We start from the raw sequence: 18890 nt of genomic DNA, 5'->3' as shown, positions 1-18890 counted from the left end.
CCTTTACATGCCAAATATCCAGTGTGCAAGTCTTCCTCCTTTTTGGGTTCCAGTACTAGGTCTAGTACAAGGTGATGATAACATCAGGAAGTTCTTGGGGGTGGGGGGCAAACATTCCAGCAAGCCTATCAGCAACACTAGACCCTCTATAGAAAACATAATAATCACCATCAATGCCTGAAATAGCTGCTGTTTTTTTCTCTGGCTCTTCTTGGAAAAGAACTAAATTCTGCCAGGTCTTATTCTGGAATAAGGAGAAATGCTGACAATAGTTCGTAGGGCTACTTTAATAAATCCCTTCCAAAATCTAAGGAGATCCACCAAATAGCATCACCAAATATAGCCTTTATATTATCCTACACTATGTAATACAATACATCCTAAAAACAAACATGGACTTTATATTTAACTTTATTTTAATATAAATTTTGTATAAACAACCTTTTTGTCTGGCCATTTCAAAAGTCACAAGAAATGTACATTTTTTTTTCAAAGTCTTTTAATAAAAAGGATATTTCAAAAAGCACGAGAATGGGAAAAAAACAGTCTGATTTGGTATTATTTAAACATTCGATTATCTTTAAACGTAAAGATTGTGTCCATACATTTGCCAGAATTGTTTGTGTTCGTTATATTATAGGAACTGGCCCACTGTTATGTGAATTAGGCTATTAGGGGATGCCTTATTTTGATGTAATTGTCTAGTTATGGCATGTTGTATGAGCACAAGAATGGTATTTATTTACCTAGGATTATGGCTTAGATTTGAAAACAGCCTAATGGAGTAGATGGTGATATGATATGTAAAGGATTTATCATCCCAAAACATTTCTATAAACACAAATTCTTCTGGACTCCAATGCAAATAATGTAGTACTATTTTATGTTTTCTTACCAGTAAGTGACATCCAAAGGTGCAAAGTATTTCTTCATAATTAAGTCAGAAAAGTAAGCTTCAGTTTCCCTACAAGCTGTTCCATTGCCAATCACAATAGTGAGACAGCTTTTAGGAGAGAGAGGGAGGGAAAGAAATAGCATTAAAATTAAGGTCATCTAAGGCCATCATATACTCCAACTCTCATTTTTGTTTCTCTTCCCACATAACCTCTTCCAATGTAATATGGAAAAGGAAATCTGCTTGCCTTAAAAATATGGAGGCTTTGCATTCTTCCAAAAAGAGTTTTATGTACTTTTTCCTTTTCTCATCAAAGTACTGATAGAAGTAATACACAAGTGATGATGGTGTAAGGCGTATGAATGAGCATGCAATGGGAATGAAACCCAAATGCACTTACATCTATTCTTGACACCACATTAAAGATAAGGTAGCTAGTAGCTGATTACAGACCTAATACATATTGCAGGTGAACTCCTGCAACTAGAAGCTGCTTTATTAGTATGTGAAGGGATATTTGTTTGCTTTGATAATATGTGAAGGGGAATTTACATTAGAGAAGGAGGTGGAATATGAGACCTGCTACTTTCTTAACCACAGATGTACCAAATGGTTACCTGGCTAGGCCCCAAATTAATGGAGCAATTTCAAAACTTTTCTGCTTTGATGTAGGGAGGAAGTACCTCCTGTACAAAGGACCAAACTCACTATTCTGGTTCAAATGAAATATAAACAGGGCTTTTGCCTTCATCTATAATCCCATCTCTCTTTCATTCCTGAACTATATACAGAAGGTTCTAACTACATTTTACCATTGTGTTCCCTCTGGGAAATTTGAAGAGCCTGACGTGGAATAGTAGCCCTCATTACATCATTAATGCATTTATATTCTTCCAAATGTTCCTATAAAAATTCTAAAATATCAAAAGCAACCTAATTTGTCTTCTATGCTGCTGATCAGCAGTGAAACATACTGTATAGGGAAAAGCAACATTAAGATGAACATACTTGTGATCCAACAGAAGTTTCCGGATCTTCTGGGCTTCATGAATTCCTTTACCAGCATGCAAATAAACAATATCTGTATGGAGTACCTGACCTAATGTGAGAATAAAAGAAATGTAAATTTATTTTCCTAGTTTCTAGTAACAACTATGGTTGAACATGGCAGGAACAAACCTCACGAAGCCTTGGGCATCTACGTTCCCCAGTTCCCAGCTCCCACTTCATTATTCAATCAATCAAAAGCAATCAAAGAATTTATATTACCTTTCTCAACCAGATGAATTTAATGGCAGTTGGCATTTTATCAAGGTACCAAGTTTTTGTTCAAGTGTTGTTTTATTTGATATTTTTACCCAGGTGTTACCAAGGGTGTTATCTAGCCAACTGGTTCAGTTGTATGAATTCATTTATATGATATTAGATTTATATCCTTCCTTTACTATGTACAACTAAATATGAAATACATAATAAGGGCTTTTTGTCTCTTATTTTCCCCTCAGTAACAGCTCTGTAAGGTGAGTTAGGCAGAGAGAGAGAAAGAGAGACTGTTCCAAAGTCATGCAGCTGGCTTTCCTGATAACCAGAGTTGAAACATGTGAGTTTAGCAACATAAATACAAAAATATGACTGAAACATTTAACATGTACTCATTCCTTGGTAGTAGAAAGTAATGTGCAATGACTATGGATTATGCACTAAAATGTCTCCCAATATTTTATGGATACATTAGCTCAGTAGAACCTGAGGAAAAGGACTGAGTGGCATCAATAAGGTGGCATTCTCAACAGAAGTGTGGCCACTTAGTTTTAGGACTGCAGCCAATGCCTCTTGAACTAATAAAATCTTTTAAATTGATAGTAGAAAAGGGAGGAGTTAAATAAGGAAGACAGTCTTCTCATGCTTTACCATGTACATCCATTGGGTATCAAATCGTTTTTCTTGTGTCTTTAGTTCTCTGAGAAATGCAATGGGAACATTTTTCTAACCCTTTATTTTCAATAAATGCTATCCACCTTTATGTGCAAGATGTTGTCTCATTTGAAAATCATGCCATTTCTCAAAAGTTTCAATTTAGTTAAATGTTATTATTTAGAGGTAAGTCCTGAATTTGTGATTTTGAGGTGATAAGAAAGGCCAAACTTATTTGATTTCTTTGGGGGGTGGGGGGTTGTGACACTACAGGTTTTAAGAATCCCTGCTACTAAAACTGTTGTGAATCACATTTCTGTTGAAATTATTCAAGTTTTAAAAACATTAATTGTTGTTTTATTTAATTTATACAGCTGCCTAATTCACCAAAGCAATTCTAGGCAGCTAATATGAAACGCCAACAACAATAATAGAAATAAAAACAAATATGCATTCTGGCTAACAAACCCATTATATTATCTCCCAAGATGGCCACAGCAAATATCCAGGCTGAAATGCCAAGGGGAAAAAACAAGGCTAGCAGGGTCAAAACTCCTATTGCATACCACAAAAATTGTTGTAATATATTTAACAACTTTGATATTTCTCATTTGGAAAAGCAAACATGAAGAAATATCATTGGAACCAGTTGTTGTCTAAGTCAAGGATCTCCAACCTTGGCAACTTCAAGACTTGTAGACTTCAACTCCCAGAATTCCTCAGCCACATGGCTGAGGAAGTCTGGGAGTTGAAGTCCACAAGTCTTAAAGTTGCCAAGGTTGGAGACCCCTGGTCTAAATCACACTTATATGCATTTCTCAAATATATTGCATTTGCTTTCATTTTGTTCCAGGAAGGCAGCCCAATTGGTTAAAATGCTGGGAGCAAGTAGTAATTATAATTATTCATTGGTTTCTGCTACAGAATGAATTAAGACGGGAGCACAAACCTTTCTCTCAGTAACAATGAGAAATGCCTGTCTGACTAAAGCTGACATTTGCTGGTTGACTTATGAGCAAAGCTTTTGTATTAGCAATTTCATTATATAAAAAAGTAAGTGTGTGTGTGTGTGTAAGAGAGAGAGAGAAAGAGAGAAAGAGAGAGAGAGAGAGAAGTTTTATATGTTATCAGGCTCTTTTTATCTCAAGTAGTTCACTGCCACATTTACTAAGTATTATTCAATACATCTTTTTAACATGTGGTGCAGGTCTAAAAACTGTCAGCTTTAATATGGATAGTCTTAATGTATTATATTTAGTTTCCCATATCAAAGATATAAGTTTCTATGTGTGAATGGAATCTGCAGAACATCAGCTGAAAAAAGATGTTTTATGTCCTATATGAAAAATAGCACCTCTCTCAGATGGCACAGAAGACTTACTCGTTGGTGAAATAATTGCTAGTTTGCAGCCATGTTTGTACCCAGGATCAACTCCCATCAATGTCCGCCCTCTCACAGGGCTTGTTAAAAGCAACTGACGAAGATTCCTTCCAAACATCATTACCGATTCCTTTTCAGCATCTGAAGTTAGTTTTGACCTGTTAAGGGAGCAAAAAAGTCCAGTTTTTCATAGATATGCAAAATTGTATTTTTTGATTCTCGATGAAAAGTTCCTTGGCCATTTTCTCTAACTTCTTTTAGTTTATTTCATAAACAAATACACCTGGACATATTCATATGAGAGACATTTGATTCTTGAACTTGACTCAAATTGCATTTTGAATATATATATATATATATATATATATATATGGTGTTCGGTTAGTTGGGTATTTTCCCACGTCATTGTAGTTCTTTTAAAGTTGTAGCAACGTTTCAGCAGAATCTCATCTGCCATCATCAGGCTTCTGTATTGTGTCCGTCTGTGAGTCAGACTTTTACAGTAGTTTCAGATTTGAATTTGGGGCAGCCTATTGCTGTGCCAGAATGGTTTTTCTTCATCCTGATTGGTTGGGAGTCTTGGTCTGTGTTTATTGGTCTCGGAGTTTGCTGTGTTCTGCTTGATTGGTGTCTCTAATATCTTCTGTCTGTTTTTGGCTCTTTTTGTATCTTGATTGGCTGGCAGCATTGTGTTGCTTTAATGGAGGCCTTTAGTGCAGCTTGGCCGGGTAAATGGCGCTATCATTAGTTAGGAAGCTGGGTTTCATCTGGGTGCCTGGTTGGGGGTGTGTTTGAGCTGGAGGTATCAGGGGGATCTGTTTGTGCCCAGGTGTTTGCCTGGCTTGTGGTGTGGAGATTTTTTTGTTTGTGAGTGCAGGCTTCCAAATGATTGACAGCCTGGTGGAATCATCTCTTCTGTTCATGCTTTCTGGTCTTTTTCAATCTCTATGGCTTCTCTGATGATTCTGTGATTAGGGTTTTCTATAGTGGCCAGGGTTTGGTGCCATTGAAGTTGATGCTATGACCTGTGGCTTCCATGTGTTGGACTAGTGAGGAAGTGTGTTCCAGATTTTTGACTGCATTTTTGTGTTCATCCAGGCGGGTGCTTATTCTTCTATTGGTCTGTCCAATGTATGTGGCCGGGCATGATGCAGGGGACTTCGTATATGCCTTGGTTTTCCAGGTCAATTTTATCTTTGGGGTTGCTAAGGATGGCTGCTATTTTTCTGTCTGTTTTGAAGGCAGTCCTGATGTGATGTCTGTGTAGTACCTTACTAATTTTGTCTGTAGTACCTCTTATGTAGGGCAGGACAGCTGTTCCATAGGTCTGTTCATCTTCTGGGTCTCTATTATGTTTCAGTGTGTTTTTGTGGATCAAGCTGGTGATTTTGCTTTTGTGGAAGCCGTTGGCTGTCAGTACTTTAGTCAGGGTGCATAGTTCAGTCTTAATGTGTGTCTTGTCTGCCAGGCGTTTGGTTCTGGTAATTAGTGTTTTAGCCACGGAGTTTATCTGTGCTGGGTGGTGGTGGGATTAGGCGTTGAGAGTAGCGGTTGGTGTGGGTTTTCTTCTGGTATATGGTGTGTCCTAGTGTGCCATCTGTTTTTTTTGTAGATTAGTACATCTAGGAATGGTAGTTGTTGTTTGTTTCTGTTTCCATGGTGAACTTGATTTTGGGGTGTGCGCTGTTTAGGTGTGTTAGGAAATTGTTTAGGTTTTCTTGTCCATGGGGCCAAATCACGAATGTGTCATCGATGTATCTTAACCATAGTTTGGGTTTGAGGGTGGCATTGGCCAGGGCTCTGGATTAATTCTTCCATGAACAGGTTTGCAATGACAGGTGACAGTGGTGATCCCATGGGAGCTCCTTCTATTTGTTTGTATCTTTGTCCTTTGTATATGAAATATGTGTTGGTTAAGCAGTGTTCTGTTAGTTCCATGAGGTGTTTAGCTGGTTGGTATTTATTTTGATGATTTCAAGGGTCTCTTTTATCGGGACTTGAGTGAATAGTGAAACCACGTCAAAACTTACAAGCAGATCTTCTTGCTCCACGTGTAGATCTTTGATCATTTCCAAGAAGTGGTATGAGTTTTTACATGAGAAGCTGCTGTTTCAGCATGGGGCTGTAGCTCTTTTGCTAGGTGTTTAGCTAGGTTATATATATATATATATATATATATTTGAATATTTATATATATATATTCAAATTATGGAAATTACATGTTTGAACCTGAAATCACAATTTAATCTTACAATATCAAAAATTGCAATTTCAGCTAGTAAAAGAAGCCATTATATTGTCACTGACAAAACAGAATGGCTTCCTACTCCATAGTCATTACATAGCAAAGTTGAGCCCAATATTATGCCAATTAGATTGTTAATCTAAGAATGAAAAATGACAGACACAGAGATATTTATAGCAGGAGCAATTAGTCTCCCCACTTCTCTTAAAAGAAGTATGACAAATGGGATTAGATCGACATGATGGAGAGCACTACTGAAACAGCGATTGTGAAATGGATATAATCAAAACAATTTTAGTAGCTCAGCAGTCTGCATCAAGACCATTAAACTGTTAGAACAATCTTACTCAATGATAGCAGAGGAGAAAAAATACACAGTATGGCATGATCATTAAAAACATAAGCAATATGTTTTTAATGGATATGGAACTGTCAACTTTTCCCAAATTTAAAATGCATTTTCCATTTCCACTTTCCTCTTTATCCTTTGCACTACCAAGAAAAAAATGTCTCCAACTTGCCAATGCTTGGAATTCTTAGTGTCTGAAGAAGTAGGAAAGATATGAAACTGTTTCTGGAAAAACATGTGTCAAAAATCCTTCTGCTATCTCAGTCCCAGATCAACCTTCTTGAAAATAAATCCTATGGATTTTAGTGGACATTAACATGTAACTTTGAGTGTCTGGATAAACTTGGGTAAGTATAACATATATCAATTGACTATTTGTGAGAATACAGTATTATAGCAAAATCTAGATTAAATGGTTGATCAACAGACATATGGAACTTTGGTTTGGTTATCTCTCAGCCTCTAAGGTCAAGTCTCCTAAGTTAAAGTCAAACAGACAATACACCTTTGCATGGTTGCAGGGACCACCAGTAATGCACGGGGTTGTCATTTTTTAGTGAGAATGCATATATATTTCAGTCAAAACTATTCAGCTTCAATTATTTTAAAATTAGAGAAATCCATATATGGTTATCCAAAGCTCATAGCCAAGATGGCCATCTAGAAATTCCCAAGAGCAGTATTCCTGAACATCATTTTTGGGAGACAAGAGAGGGCTCCTATATCTTATTTCCTGCTTATGAGTATTTCATAAACATTTGGTTTAGCCCCTGTGAAAAATAGGATGCTAGATTTGCTAGGTTTGTAGTCTGATTATTAAGGAGTACTAAGTTTTACTAAGTTTAACTTTTAATAATGAAGATACATTGCTTTACCTGAATTCTCTGCAGAGCAGGGGATAAATAAGACGTTTATACGAATCTTCTATTGAATAGCGCAGTAGTTCCATTAATTCAGGGTTGGCAAAGGCCTTTGGTCTCCATCTGTAAATCAGAATTTTTTTAAACTGTAATCACTCTGTCAATCTTTTAAATCAAACCATGTCAAAAATAGCAATAACAATAGGTAAATAGGTAAATCCACTAAGTAAACTCAAGAAATGCTTTTCCTCATAATGTCCATGACAACTGTCAATCATGAATTCCCATAGAATTGCTAAGACTTTTCTTAGATTACAAATCCAAAATCAATCCAAGTAACTCCTGCTGATATAATACAAGATTATTTGTGAGCTAGCAGTTGCCACTTCAAACCTCAACCAACCTCTCTATGGGTATAATTGAGGCTCTCTTTTACCCCTATCACTACCCCTGTCCCTATCCCTATTCTATTATCAGCCCTAATAATACTCTTCTTCCTCATTTGATATTGAGATAGCACACTTTTAGTATTAAACATGAATGTGGCCATGAGTTCTAGTTCTAATTTCTGCTAATTCAAGCATTCATTAGAAAATAGTTTACTACATTTGAAAAATAATTGTTTTACATTTATTTCTCACTGGCCCAAAAGTCTACCTTGAAAAACAAAAAACATACATAAATAGTAAACCAAGAGTGGGAGAAATAATTTGTCTGTTAATGATATATCACACACAAATGTCAGTGATTCAAGAACTAAGATATGTAAATATTCACAGAAGACCTAATAAATAATTTAAGAATAAGCAACATATGACTCAAAACCCCTACGCAATTAGTGGAACTTCTTCCATTAAAAAAGACAAATCTATGAGTTTACAGCCTAAACTGTATACCACAGCATTTACAAAATTAAACCTCATAATTTGAAATTCTGAAATGTTTTCAGAACATCCATGTGATCTACAAAAGGTATCTAATTCTTTGCACTTTAATATTTGGTACTAGACTCAAGTAGGTTAGAAAACGTACACAGAAAATTTGTATCTTGCCCCCATAATCACATGATCATATCTTGAGTGCTTGGCAACCAAGTCATTTTTACAGCCCTTTGCAGTGTCCCACAGTCACAATTGCAATTTGTGATATTTTGTTGCCAATTTCTGGTGTTTACATTTGGCTTCTGGCCAAAAAAATGTCCATTGGGGAAATTTGATAACTGATATATTCACTTAACAACTGCTACATTCGCTTAATGATTGCAGCATTTGCTTAATGACTGCCCCCAAAATTCCCCCCACCAAAAAAATCAGGTCTGACCACATGATGCCTTGATTTACAACCATAAGAAGTTACAACTGTAAATTCAGGCTCAATTACACTCGTACATTGAGGACTACGTGTACACAGCCTCGAATTAATGATGGACAACTCCCTATTCCATGTGGGAAGCCAAAACCCTTACCATACAGATAGCCAAAATACACTTGCCTATCCTCATCTTGAAAAACTCAAATTCAGATGAAATTTTTAAAAATGCATGCATTTGGTATGATTCATTAATGAGAACAACAGAACATTGACACAGACATACTTATACAAACCTTTCATTTACACACCACCTAGAAAATTCATTCTTTACTCCATCAGGAACGTTGACCTTTACTTTCAAGATTTTCAGATTCTCTCCTCGGTTAATAGCAAGAATCTAAAACCCAAATATGAACAGCAAAAATTTATGACACATAGAGATAGAGATCTACATTAATAGATTGATAGCCAAAAGATTTAAATTATCACCCAACCAATTTTTCTTAATTCCAAATTCTATCATTTCTCCCACAACAAAATTGCAAATAAAACTTTGACAAATAAAGATAAACTATATAGCTGAAATTTTATAATATGTATAAATGGCAGAATCCAGCTTTTCCTGGAATAAAATCTGTGATGCTTAGATTTCAGGCTTCACATGGACATATATCCATGCAACTGTTAATCCTTGATTCAAGGGAACTAGATAATTGTCCTCCAATCTCCAACCTCTCCATTTAGGGGACTGTAACTATGGAAGAAATTGAAATTACACCTTTGAAAAATATGGAACATTTGCATCTGTGGCTGTCTGGTTTTGAGCATAGCATGGAAACTGTATTGGTCATTCTCATGGATCACCTATGATGGAACTTGGAGGGAAAGAAGAAACATTTCCTCCTAGAACTCTAAGCAACCTTTGATACTATCAACCATGGTATTGTTCTGGACTCCTTGTGAAGATTAGGAATTGGAGGTACCATTTTGAGTGACAAGTCCACTAGCAACTTTTCAGGGTATAAGAGGAAATGCCAACAAGGACTCTTTTATGGGGTGACTCGGGGCTTGAACTTTTCTTCTGTCAGTAAACGTCAGAAGTCTGTTGGAAGAAGTCATTTGTTGGTTTGGGTTAAATGTCAAGATGCTGTTTAACTTCACCCTAAAGTTAATGAGAAGTCCTCATTCAGTGTCTGGAGATTGTCAGAATCTGAGTGGGCCAAAAAAGACTCAACCCAAGCAAAACAGAATGGCGATTTTAATTCAGAAATCTACCAATTCCAGGATTGAACCAACTTTACTCCTAAATGGATTTGTGCTTTTCCAGAAAGATCAGGCTCACAATTTTCTGAGATTCTTACCTTCTGCTCAAAGAGCAGGCAAAATTGCAACAATAGCCGTGGCTGATGCACCTGTTAATTATCTGGACTAGGATGTTGTGATACAGTCACCTTTTCCCTTGCCAGTTATATTGTGGTAATTTGTTATCCTTGTTGATTTCAGTTGTCCAAAATTCAATGGCTCAACATGCTCACAGGGAAGTTGTGATATTGCCACATTACATCTTTGTTGCAGTAGCTACACTGATTAACTGTTTCTGAGTGCAAATTATGGTGCTGACTCAGGATCTTGGTATCTGTGAGATTGCCTTTTGCACATAGTTTTATCCATCCTAACCAGATACCTGGGAATATCTACTGAGGGTTCATTCCCACCTAACAGGATTTGCAGCAGGAGGAGACTCAATCACACAATTAAAAGAAGAAGAAATCTCTAAGTTGTGCATTCATTGACTTCAATATGAATTTTTCTTTTATAGTTTTCTAGTCTTAATATTCAAATATTCATATCTCATGTTTGACAGATACTTGAGCAAGCAAGATCAGTCATATTCCAAAAAGCTGTACAGTGTTTCTTTAAACATATTTTGGTTCTTTCCCAGATATTTAGCTGTTAAAGAATTTATCATTAATTTTCTTCTTAAATTTTGCACGTGATATCCTCTACAACACTGCATGTTCAAAGAAATTTCTAAACTGTAGTATGACTGAACTAAAATGTAGTAGTTATTTTTACTAATTATGTCAAGATTTTTTTCCATTTTCCCTGGAACAATTATAAATTGTTGGTTCCAGCTGAGATAGTGTAACTGTCACAACGTACTGCTTGCTCTGAAAAAAAAACCCTGTCTAGACTTTGTTCAGCAAGCTAACCACTATTCTACATGTATTCCCTAACCAGTATCCTCCAGATATGTCAGACTACAACTAACATCATTCCAATGGCCATGCTGACTGGTGATAATGAAAACTGCTGTCCAAAACATTTAGAATGTGTAAAATTGTATAAGGTTGCTCTCTATGTTCACTTTCTGATTCACTTGATGGAAGATTTCCATTAAATAAAACAAACATGCATTTAAACTGTCAGGAGAGAGAAAGCAGATGATTGCTGTGTACACTTGCTGTCCATGTGCGCCTAAATGTTAACAAAACCATGCATTTTTAATACATTAGACTTGCAAAAACCATTAAAAAGCTGTTAAAAGTTGACATACCCATGTCATTGCACACGTTGATGGATGCTATAGGCCTCTGCCTGTCACAAGCAAGCATTCCCTGTCCATCATGAACATTAATTCAATCACCAGCTAACTCAGACATGTCACATATGTTAAACACAATGGTCTAAAAGTGACCTGAAGACATCACACCCATTTATATTCTTCAGCTTTTCTGGTGCTTGTTGACATACCAGGCTTGACATATCACTGAACAGTACAGCAAACAATAAAAATTGCATGTGAAATATTTTAACATCAGGTACCCTGACTGCCAAAACAAAGGGCAAGTTTGAGGAAAAGGCGGCACATTCACAAGCAAAGAGTTGCCTGGTTTATTCTATTGCGACAAGAGGGACGAAAATTAAAACACCTCTCTCAAGGGACATCAAAGTTGCATTTTAAAACAAAACAGTTCATCAGGCGCAATTCCTGGGCATCACCAGCCTCTGAAATCTGAGACATTAAGACTGCTGGAGAAAGCCTCTACTGAAATAATATTAGCAATGTTTTATTAGATTTTTTTTTTTTAAAAAAAAAGAGCATCCAAAATAAATGTGAACAACATAACATTTGGAATACAGATTTGGAATATCTTCTATTGCCTTGGTTTCAGTTTTAAAGAATAGAAGATCTGTTTTGCATGACTTAAAACCAACTTGTTCAGCAAGAAAAATATTTTATTTTGAATCCCTCAGAGAATATTTATAAAAGGTTCACTCTCATCCTTTATATGCTGCAGATACAATACATTTGAAAGATCTTTGATACATGTTTTGATACATGTTGATACTGTTATTCATTATTGGTTAGGCATTATTACTTTGTGAACTGGTTCTTCAAAGGCAGTTGAGGTTAAAGATGTTGGTGACTATAGTGTTGGCTATAGGTTGGTGCCTTCAGTCTTGAAGAAAGCAAAGTTTTCTTCTGTTTTAGATTTTAGACAATTGTCCTGTCTCTAAACTTCCCTTTTGGGAGAATGTTGTTAAGAAGACGTTCAGTATGCAGTTGCAGGAAATCCTGGAAGAAGTAGATTATTAGACCCAATTCAGATGGATTTCGATACTGAGATAGCCTTGGTTGCACTTGTTAATGTCCTTGGTGAAGCCAGTATAGAAGTAACGCATCCGTCCTAGTTTTCCTTGATCTTTCAGTGGCCTTCAGTACTGTGAACTATGATATTCTTCCAGGAGTAGGAAATGTGGGGGATAATAATGTGGCTCCAATCCTTCTTCTATGGCTGGTACCAGTTGGCATTGGCAGGTATGAAGGGAGAGATGCGCACCAGACCCTTATGTGAGATGTTGCGAGGTTCAATGCTCTCTCATTTCATGTTTAACATCTACAATAAGCTTCTAGGTGAGGTCATCTGCCAATCTTGAATTTGGTATTATCCGTATGTGGATGATACCAATTATACCTTTCGATTTCAGGTTGGTTAGCTGAGGCTTTTGATGTTGTGTCTTGATGAGCTGGTGACACTATGGACGAAGAGGTTTTTGCACAGCTCCATCAGTTGCACCACTTCCTGGATTGGGAGTTTCTTTAATCAGTCACCTCAAGGCTCAGCAACTTGTTCTACATGGGACTGGCCTGGAAAACCTCTCAAGAAAGCTTCAACCTGTCCAGGATGCAGTACATAGACAGTGATAGGCATGCCTCAATATACCCACAAGACACTTTTGCTCTATGAGCTGCAGTAGCTGCCAGTATGCTTCCAAGTGTGATTCAAATGTTTTTATTGTTATTATTATTGTTAACCTTTTAAAAAAATATATTTGGTGAACTCAAGGCAGTCAATATACCTAATACCTCTGCCTCCTATATTCCTATGAAAGCCCTGTATGGCATAAAAGCAGGTTATTTGAAAGACTATTTATCTCCTATGGCCTTTGCCAAGCCAGGACATGTTGGCAGAGTTGGTATGTCCTGGGTTTCTTTCATGAAACAGTGTTATTTACCAAGACCAGGGAGCATGCCTTCTCTGTTATGGTACCTTTCTTTGGAATGAGGTCCCCTCTAAAATCCATGTAACCCCCTCCCTATTGGTGTTCCATAAAACCTTGAAGGGAGGGAGGCAAGACCAAATAATATGATTCCATGTGGCCACATGTAGAAAAGAGTGAAACAATTGTGAACTTTGTATGGGATTCATGGCATAATTCAAATCATGGTCAGGAAGAGCAAAGAAAACATTCTGAACTCTTATCAGTCAATCCCAAGGGAGAAACTACAATGTTTCCACCTTCCTCAGCCATTATCCTAGAATAAAAGGTACAAACTCACTTTTATCTCTGGAGAAAACAATTTCCCTTTTTTGAAAAGGCCTAATGCAACTCTTTTCACTTGGCTAATTGCCACTCTTAACAGGAAAATTTACCCCTTTTAAACCACAGCTGCATTTTCTCCTTCCTTGTTTGATGTCCATAGGCTAGATATGTTTCAAAATGGTCGAGTAGCTCACTGAAAAATAAGTCAATTTCCAAAAACCTTAGACAGCACAGGTTGATCTTAGGAGCCACTCATGTAGGGGCTGAGAAAGATCAGACAGCAGATTTGTAAAATCCAATGAGGTTTACAATTTGGGCTTGGTTTGGAGAACCTATACTCCTTCAGTCAAAAATCTCAACAAAGAAACTGGTATTTATGATCATCTTAGAGGTGGAGAATGGAAGTATGATTACTATATCTCTGATCCCACACCTTCTTAATAGAATACAAGGTATGCACTCTACATTGTCATACATATATGTACAATAGGAGTTCAAACTAAAATTCAGCAGCAAATCCGCATATTCTTCTTAGAGCATTTTGAGGAGAGCCAACTCCTATTTTTTAAAAATATTCTACTGTGGTGCTGTAAGAATAGCAAGGCAGTATTTTTGTAAGGAGCTTATTTACAATATCTATAATGAGAACTGAAGATTAGAGAGTGGAGCCTTTTGTCTATTTGTGAAGATAAGAGTAATGGTTCGCTTCTTGTGGGGACGACTGCTTTAAACCATTCATTCAGACTGCAGAAAGATATACTTGGGTAAGAAAGCAGAACTTCACTCTATCCATCTTTCTACCCAAACCCCAATTCCCTCTCACAGATTCTTTGAAGTCAGCTCCCTCCATTTATATCCCTCGTTCAGGAACTCAACTGAGAGGAGGTAGTGAGTTTGGAAATTCTTTGAATCACAGATTCAATTTATCCATTCATCATGAAGCCACAAGAGCCTCTTGGTTGGCATTGGCTGTTCCAGACTCCAATGGCTAGGCCTAAGTAGAACTTTACTTCTACTTTTTGTCATTTACTTCTGATTCCTGTCAAAGAGCGATATCTCTGGCACTTATGGCTGGGCTGCACTGCAGCGTAAGAGACAAAAGGCAGTAAATCACAAAATAAGGGGAATGAATCCCTTTCTATCTAAAACAACAGGAACATGGCCAATCTGAGGAGAGCACAATAAACTACTCCCAAATAGTTTCCCTCCATTCATCTTTACATTACTATCGTATGAGAACCCAGCCATTGTGGTTTGTATAGCTTACTGAGCCTCTATGGCTTATTCTATAAAATACGATAAAAAATAATCAAGGTTTATCACGGAGCATAGCCACTGGCTTACCCCCCTCCACCCCCACAAACAAGGTATTATACATCCAACCAGTTCACTTGAGTCTTCTCCATGAACATACCAGACTTGACTTAAAAAATGATGCATGGAGGCTGAGGAAGCAGGAAAGGAGGGCATTAGCAGGAACAAAGAGCCGGTGGCAGGAAGGAGAGAGGGGCAAGGCATACCAACTCAAGTCTACTCACTCCTTAAGACCTTTCCACAATTTGTTACAGTTAAAATCTGGAAGAATCCAAATGTACCAAACATTGGTTTGGCCAGCTGGGATCGATCCAGAAGAGTACAGGGAAATTTCTAAGCCACAATTTGCTTCCTTTCGGTTTGAAACAAAACATGTTTTCTTTTTTATGCACAAGACTACCCAGGCGACAGGAAAATAGTTCAGGAACTAGATTGTTTATTTTCTCTACTGCATTTATATCTGCCTTTCATTCAGGATCGCAGGTTTCTTCCTTTTCCCCATAAGACAGCAACTCTTTGAGTAGGCTGGGCTGCCAGAGAATGACTGGCTCAAAGTGATTCATTATGCTTCCATGGCTGAGAATGGACCAAATCCCAGGTCTCCCCACTAGTAGTCAACACTTTAATTACTATAGCACATAACAAATTTCTTACGAGAAATATAGCTTTTTGTTTTCTTACTTAAGAGGTACTTCTTTAGACAATTTGCAAACATACCTGGTGATGATGAATGCTTTTTATGTTGCAAGAAAAATTTTGGTACAGATGAAATTTGTTCACATTTTTTTCATTGACGTTTTTAGAAGTTACTTTTGCTAGAGATGACTGAATGCAAATATATTTTCTTTGACATCTGTATTTTTAAAACAAACAAAAAAATCCTTTAGTCAAGAGAATTTCATCTGAATGATAGCAACATTAATAAAAATAACTTCATCATATTACAAAATTAATTTGATATATTTCACTCGTAATGCCAAGTTAAAAATAGGTTATGTGCTTTCCAAAAACTGGTAGCCCAAAAAACAATTTGTAATGACCAAATGACTGCCAAGAAATATAAATCTTTCCATTCCCGATCATTCAGTCAGAACTGAAGAAATTTTCTAGATGAGCAGTGACACATTTTCAAAGAAAAAAACAAGAAAGTCCAGTTGCCTTTTGAAAAGCATCTTTGGGACAACCATGACCTGGATGATTGAGAATCAACATAGACATTTGATATCAAAATAGAAAGTTTAATGTCGTAACAGGATAATTTATTAAATGCATGGCTATATTTAATGCCTATTACATTTAACTTTAATTAGATATAAATGAATGAAATTGATTTTAATTTTTTCCATCCTGATCCTACATATTAGTCTTTGGAACAGACACTTTTGAAAATGGCCCTTATAATCGGAGCACTGTCGTCAATCCAGAAAAAGTCCCCTGTACTAAGTGATCTTGTGGTTTATTGCTTTTGTCTTAGCTTAAACTCTCTCCAAGAAAAAAAAAATCAGATCTGAGACTGGAGGGATGAATAACTCTACTGGCAATCAATAGCAATAGCACTTAGACTTATATACCGCTTCATAGTACTAGAGAAACAGAATGTCCACACCAAGAAAAAAGCAGTGGGAGCAGGAGCAACTTCCGACTTCCTACCAACTTCTCTATTGTATTTCCTTGTGGGAATCTGGCAGGGAGATTGGAAACCAACCAACCTTCCTCCCTCCTTGCTCGCTCCTGTCCACTTCTTCCATCCCTTTTTTCCTGTTCCTTCCTTCCTTTTCTAAATAAACAGAATGACCATAGACATGAAAAAAATCAGTGGGAATGGGAACAACTTCAGACTTCCTGTTTCCTATTGAATTTCCTTGTGGGAAGCTGGCAACAAATATCAAATGTCTTCCTTCCCCAGAAAATTTTGTCTGAACGTATGGAATAATATATTCAACCCAGGACCAAAGACTTTCAGCAAATCTACAGGACTGGCAAAATGCAATGTTACCAATCTCTAACAAAAGAATATGTCTATTGTTGAGGTAATTCCCCGTTAGGAGAATGAGCGCATACAGGGAGATGTATTTGAGAGTAGTGTTTGAATAATACACACACACAGCACACAGATACACTGTAAAGTAAATGTAGGTTTTTACTTCCAGAAACGTTTAATCAAAGTTCAAACACAGTCCAAAGTCATTCACAGGGAAGATCAGTCAGTTTTTAGTCCAGGGATAATCCAATAACAAAGTCCAGTGTCAAAAACAGTTCAGTATCAGACTTACATCAAATCCAGGAATAACAGTCAATACAGGAAAAATGGAGGAACGGCAAAACTCTCCAACAGAAGGAAAACAGAGACTCACTGAGATACACTCTCTTCTGAGACTAAGACTAAACAACCCAGGTTTTGGCTCCATCTTATGGCCATTTGAGAAACCACACCCAACTACAGTTTTTGCATTTTCTTAAAGATACAGTATTAAAATGTCTATCCTGGTTTATATATTTCCAACCCAAATACCTGTTAGGTGACTTACATTCCTAACATCTATGACAAAATCACTTACAAATTTCTGATAAAATCCAGTGTTTCTTTATCTTTAGCAACCATGTCAGCCAGGATATGCTGCACTCCTGATTTTACTTCTTCGATGGTGGAAAGTCCTAAAGGAAAATATTTGGTTTTAAGTACTTAAGCTTTAAGGGGAGCTTACAAAATCCAAAAATCAGCTGAAGATGAAAATTATACAACACATGCAGCAAGAATTGTTCTGATCTCAAGCAAGAGAAGGTCACACTTCTACTTACACCAGGCCTAAATGTTCCAGGCACTTCACATCCTTTTCCCAGCCACAAAAAACAATGTTGCACATTTGTCTTCTATGCTGCACCTGAACTGAAACATTTCACAGCTAACTCAACCATATAATTCCCCTTTCACAGTCAGCCTATGTGTAACAACAACTGATGGCTTCAAACCTACTTCCTGCCCATTAAAATACACTAGGAATAGACACCTCTAGTTGTCTTTTTGATGAGTGCCAGACCTAGCCTGGTGACAAGCCATTAAGAGAGTTATACAAAAAGTGTGAACCAAGAATGTTCCTGTTGCTAAAATCAACAAGGAAGTCTTGTGGAAAACTATCATAAAGTTCAGTTAACAGTACCTCACAGCTATAGAATTCATTTTAACAAAATGTTAGTAAATATTAGCATTTTTTTCCAAAAAGAAAAATCTTGTTCAAGATGAACTGGAAAGACTGTTCAGTACCCTATCTAAGATTGCCCCCTACAGATTTATCTATAATTACACTGTATTGTGTAAACATTATACTCTTAACATATATCATTTCTTTCACAATTAATTTTCTTTGTCTCAGGGGACAGAAGCAGTTAATTACAATACTTGCCCATCAACTTTATTATAATCATAATAGTATTAACAAAATTAACAAAAATCTTAATGGCAAAAGATTAACAAGCTAACTGTTCTGTGGGGAAAGTAATAAATAATATGATTATTACAGTTCATGACTCCTTCAGAGCCCCAGGCTCGGACTATCTGGCTTAAGAGAAAGCAGATGTAGAGATTGTCTTGTCTATGATAATACTCTTTTCCTCATTTTACCTCAAAGCGTTATTGTTTCCCTGATCTAAATTAATGTTTTATTAGTAATCACTGCATACTTTAACCCAAGGTCATATCTGTGCTCCATTAGATTCAGTCTCCCCTCCTGCATGCAAAGAAAACCTTGGATTGGTGTTATGGAATGAATTACAGACCCAAACACTTTCCTCAA

General features: G+C 36.8%; 1 protein-coding gene across 1 annotated transcript in view; it reads right to left on the bottom strand.

Annotated features, from left to right (window-relative positions):
- Nucleotides 1–18890, bottom strand: part of SRBD1 (S1 RNA binding domain 1) — a 146701-nt gene that overhangs the window by 112736 nt on the left and 15075 nt on the right. The window contains exons 8-14 of the mRNA XM_087953112.1: nt 17658–17754; nt 15817–15952; nt 9249–9352; nt 7660–7767; nt 4191–4348; nt 1904–1994; nt 896–1003 (exon numbers count right to left, since the gene is read on the bottom strand). Of these exons, the coding sequence (XP_087809238.1) occupies nt 896–1003; nt 1904–1994; nt 4191–4348; nt 7660–7767; nt 9249–9352; nt 15817–15952; nt 17658–17754 (802 nt within the window). The remainder of the gene's footprint in view (nt 1–895; nt 1004–1903; nt 1995–4190; nt 4349–7659; nt 7768–9248; nt 9353–15816; nt 15953–17657; nt 17755–18890) is intronic.

This window comes from Notechis scutatus, chromosome 1 (assembly GCF_049901735.1).
Source record: "Notechis scutatus isolate UNSWTSFEM ecotype Mainland chromosome 1, rNotScu1.2, whole genome shotgun sequence".
NCBI lineage: Eukaryota > Metazoa > Chordata > Lepidosauria > Squamata > Elapidae > Notechis > Notechis scutatus.
This window is presented reverse-complemented; position numbering and strand designations above follow the sequence as displayed.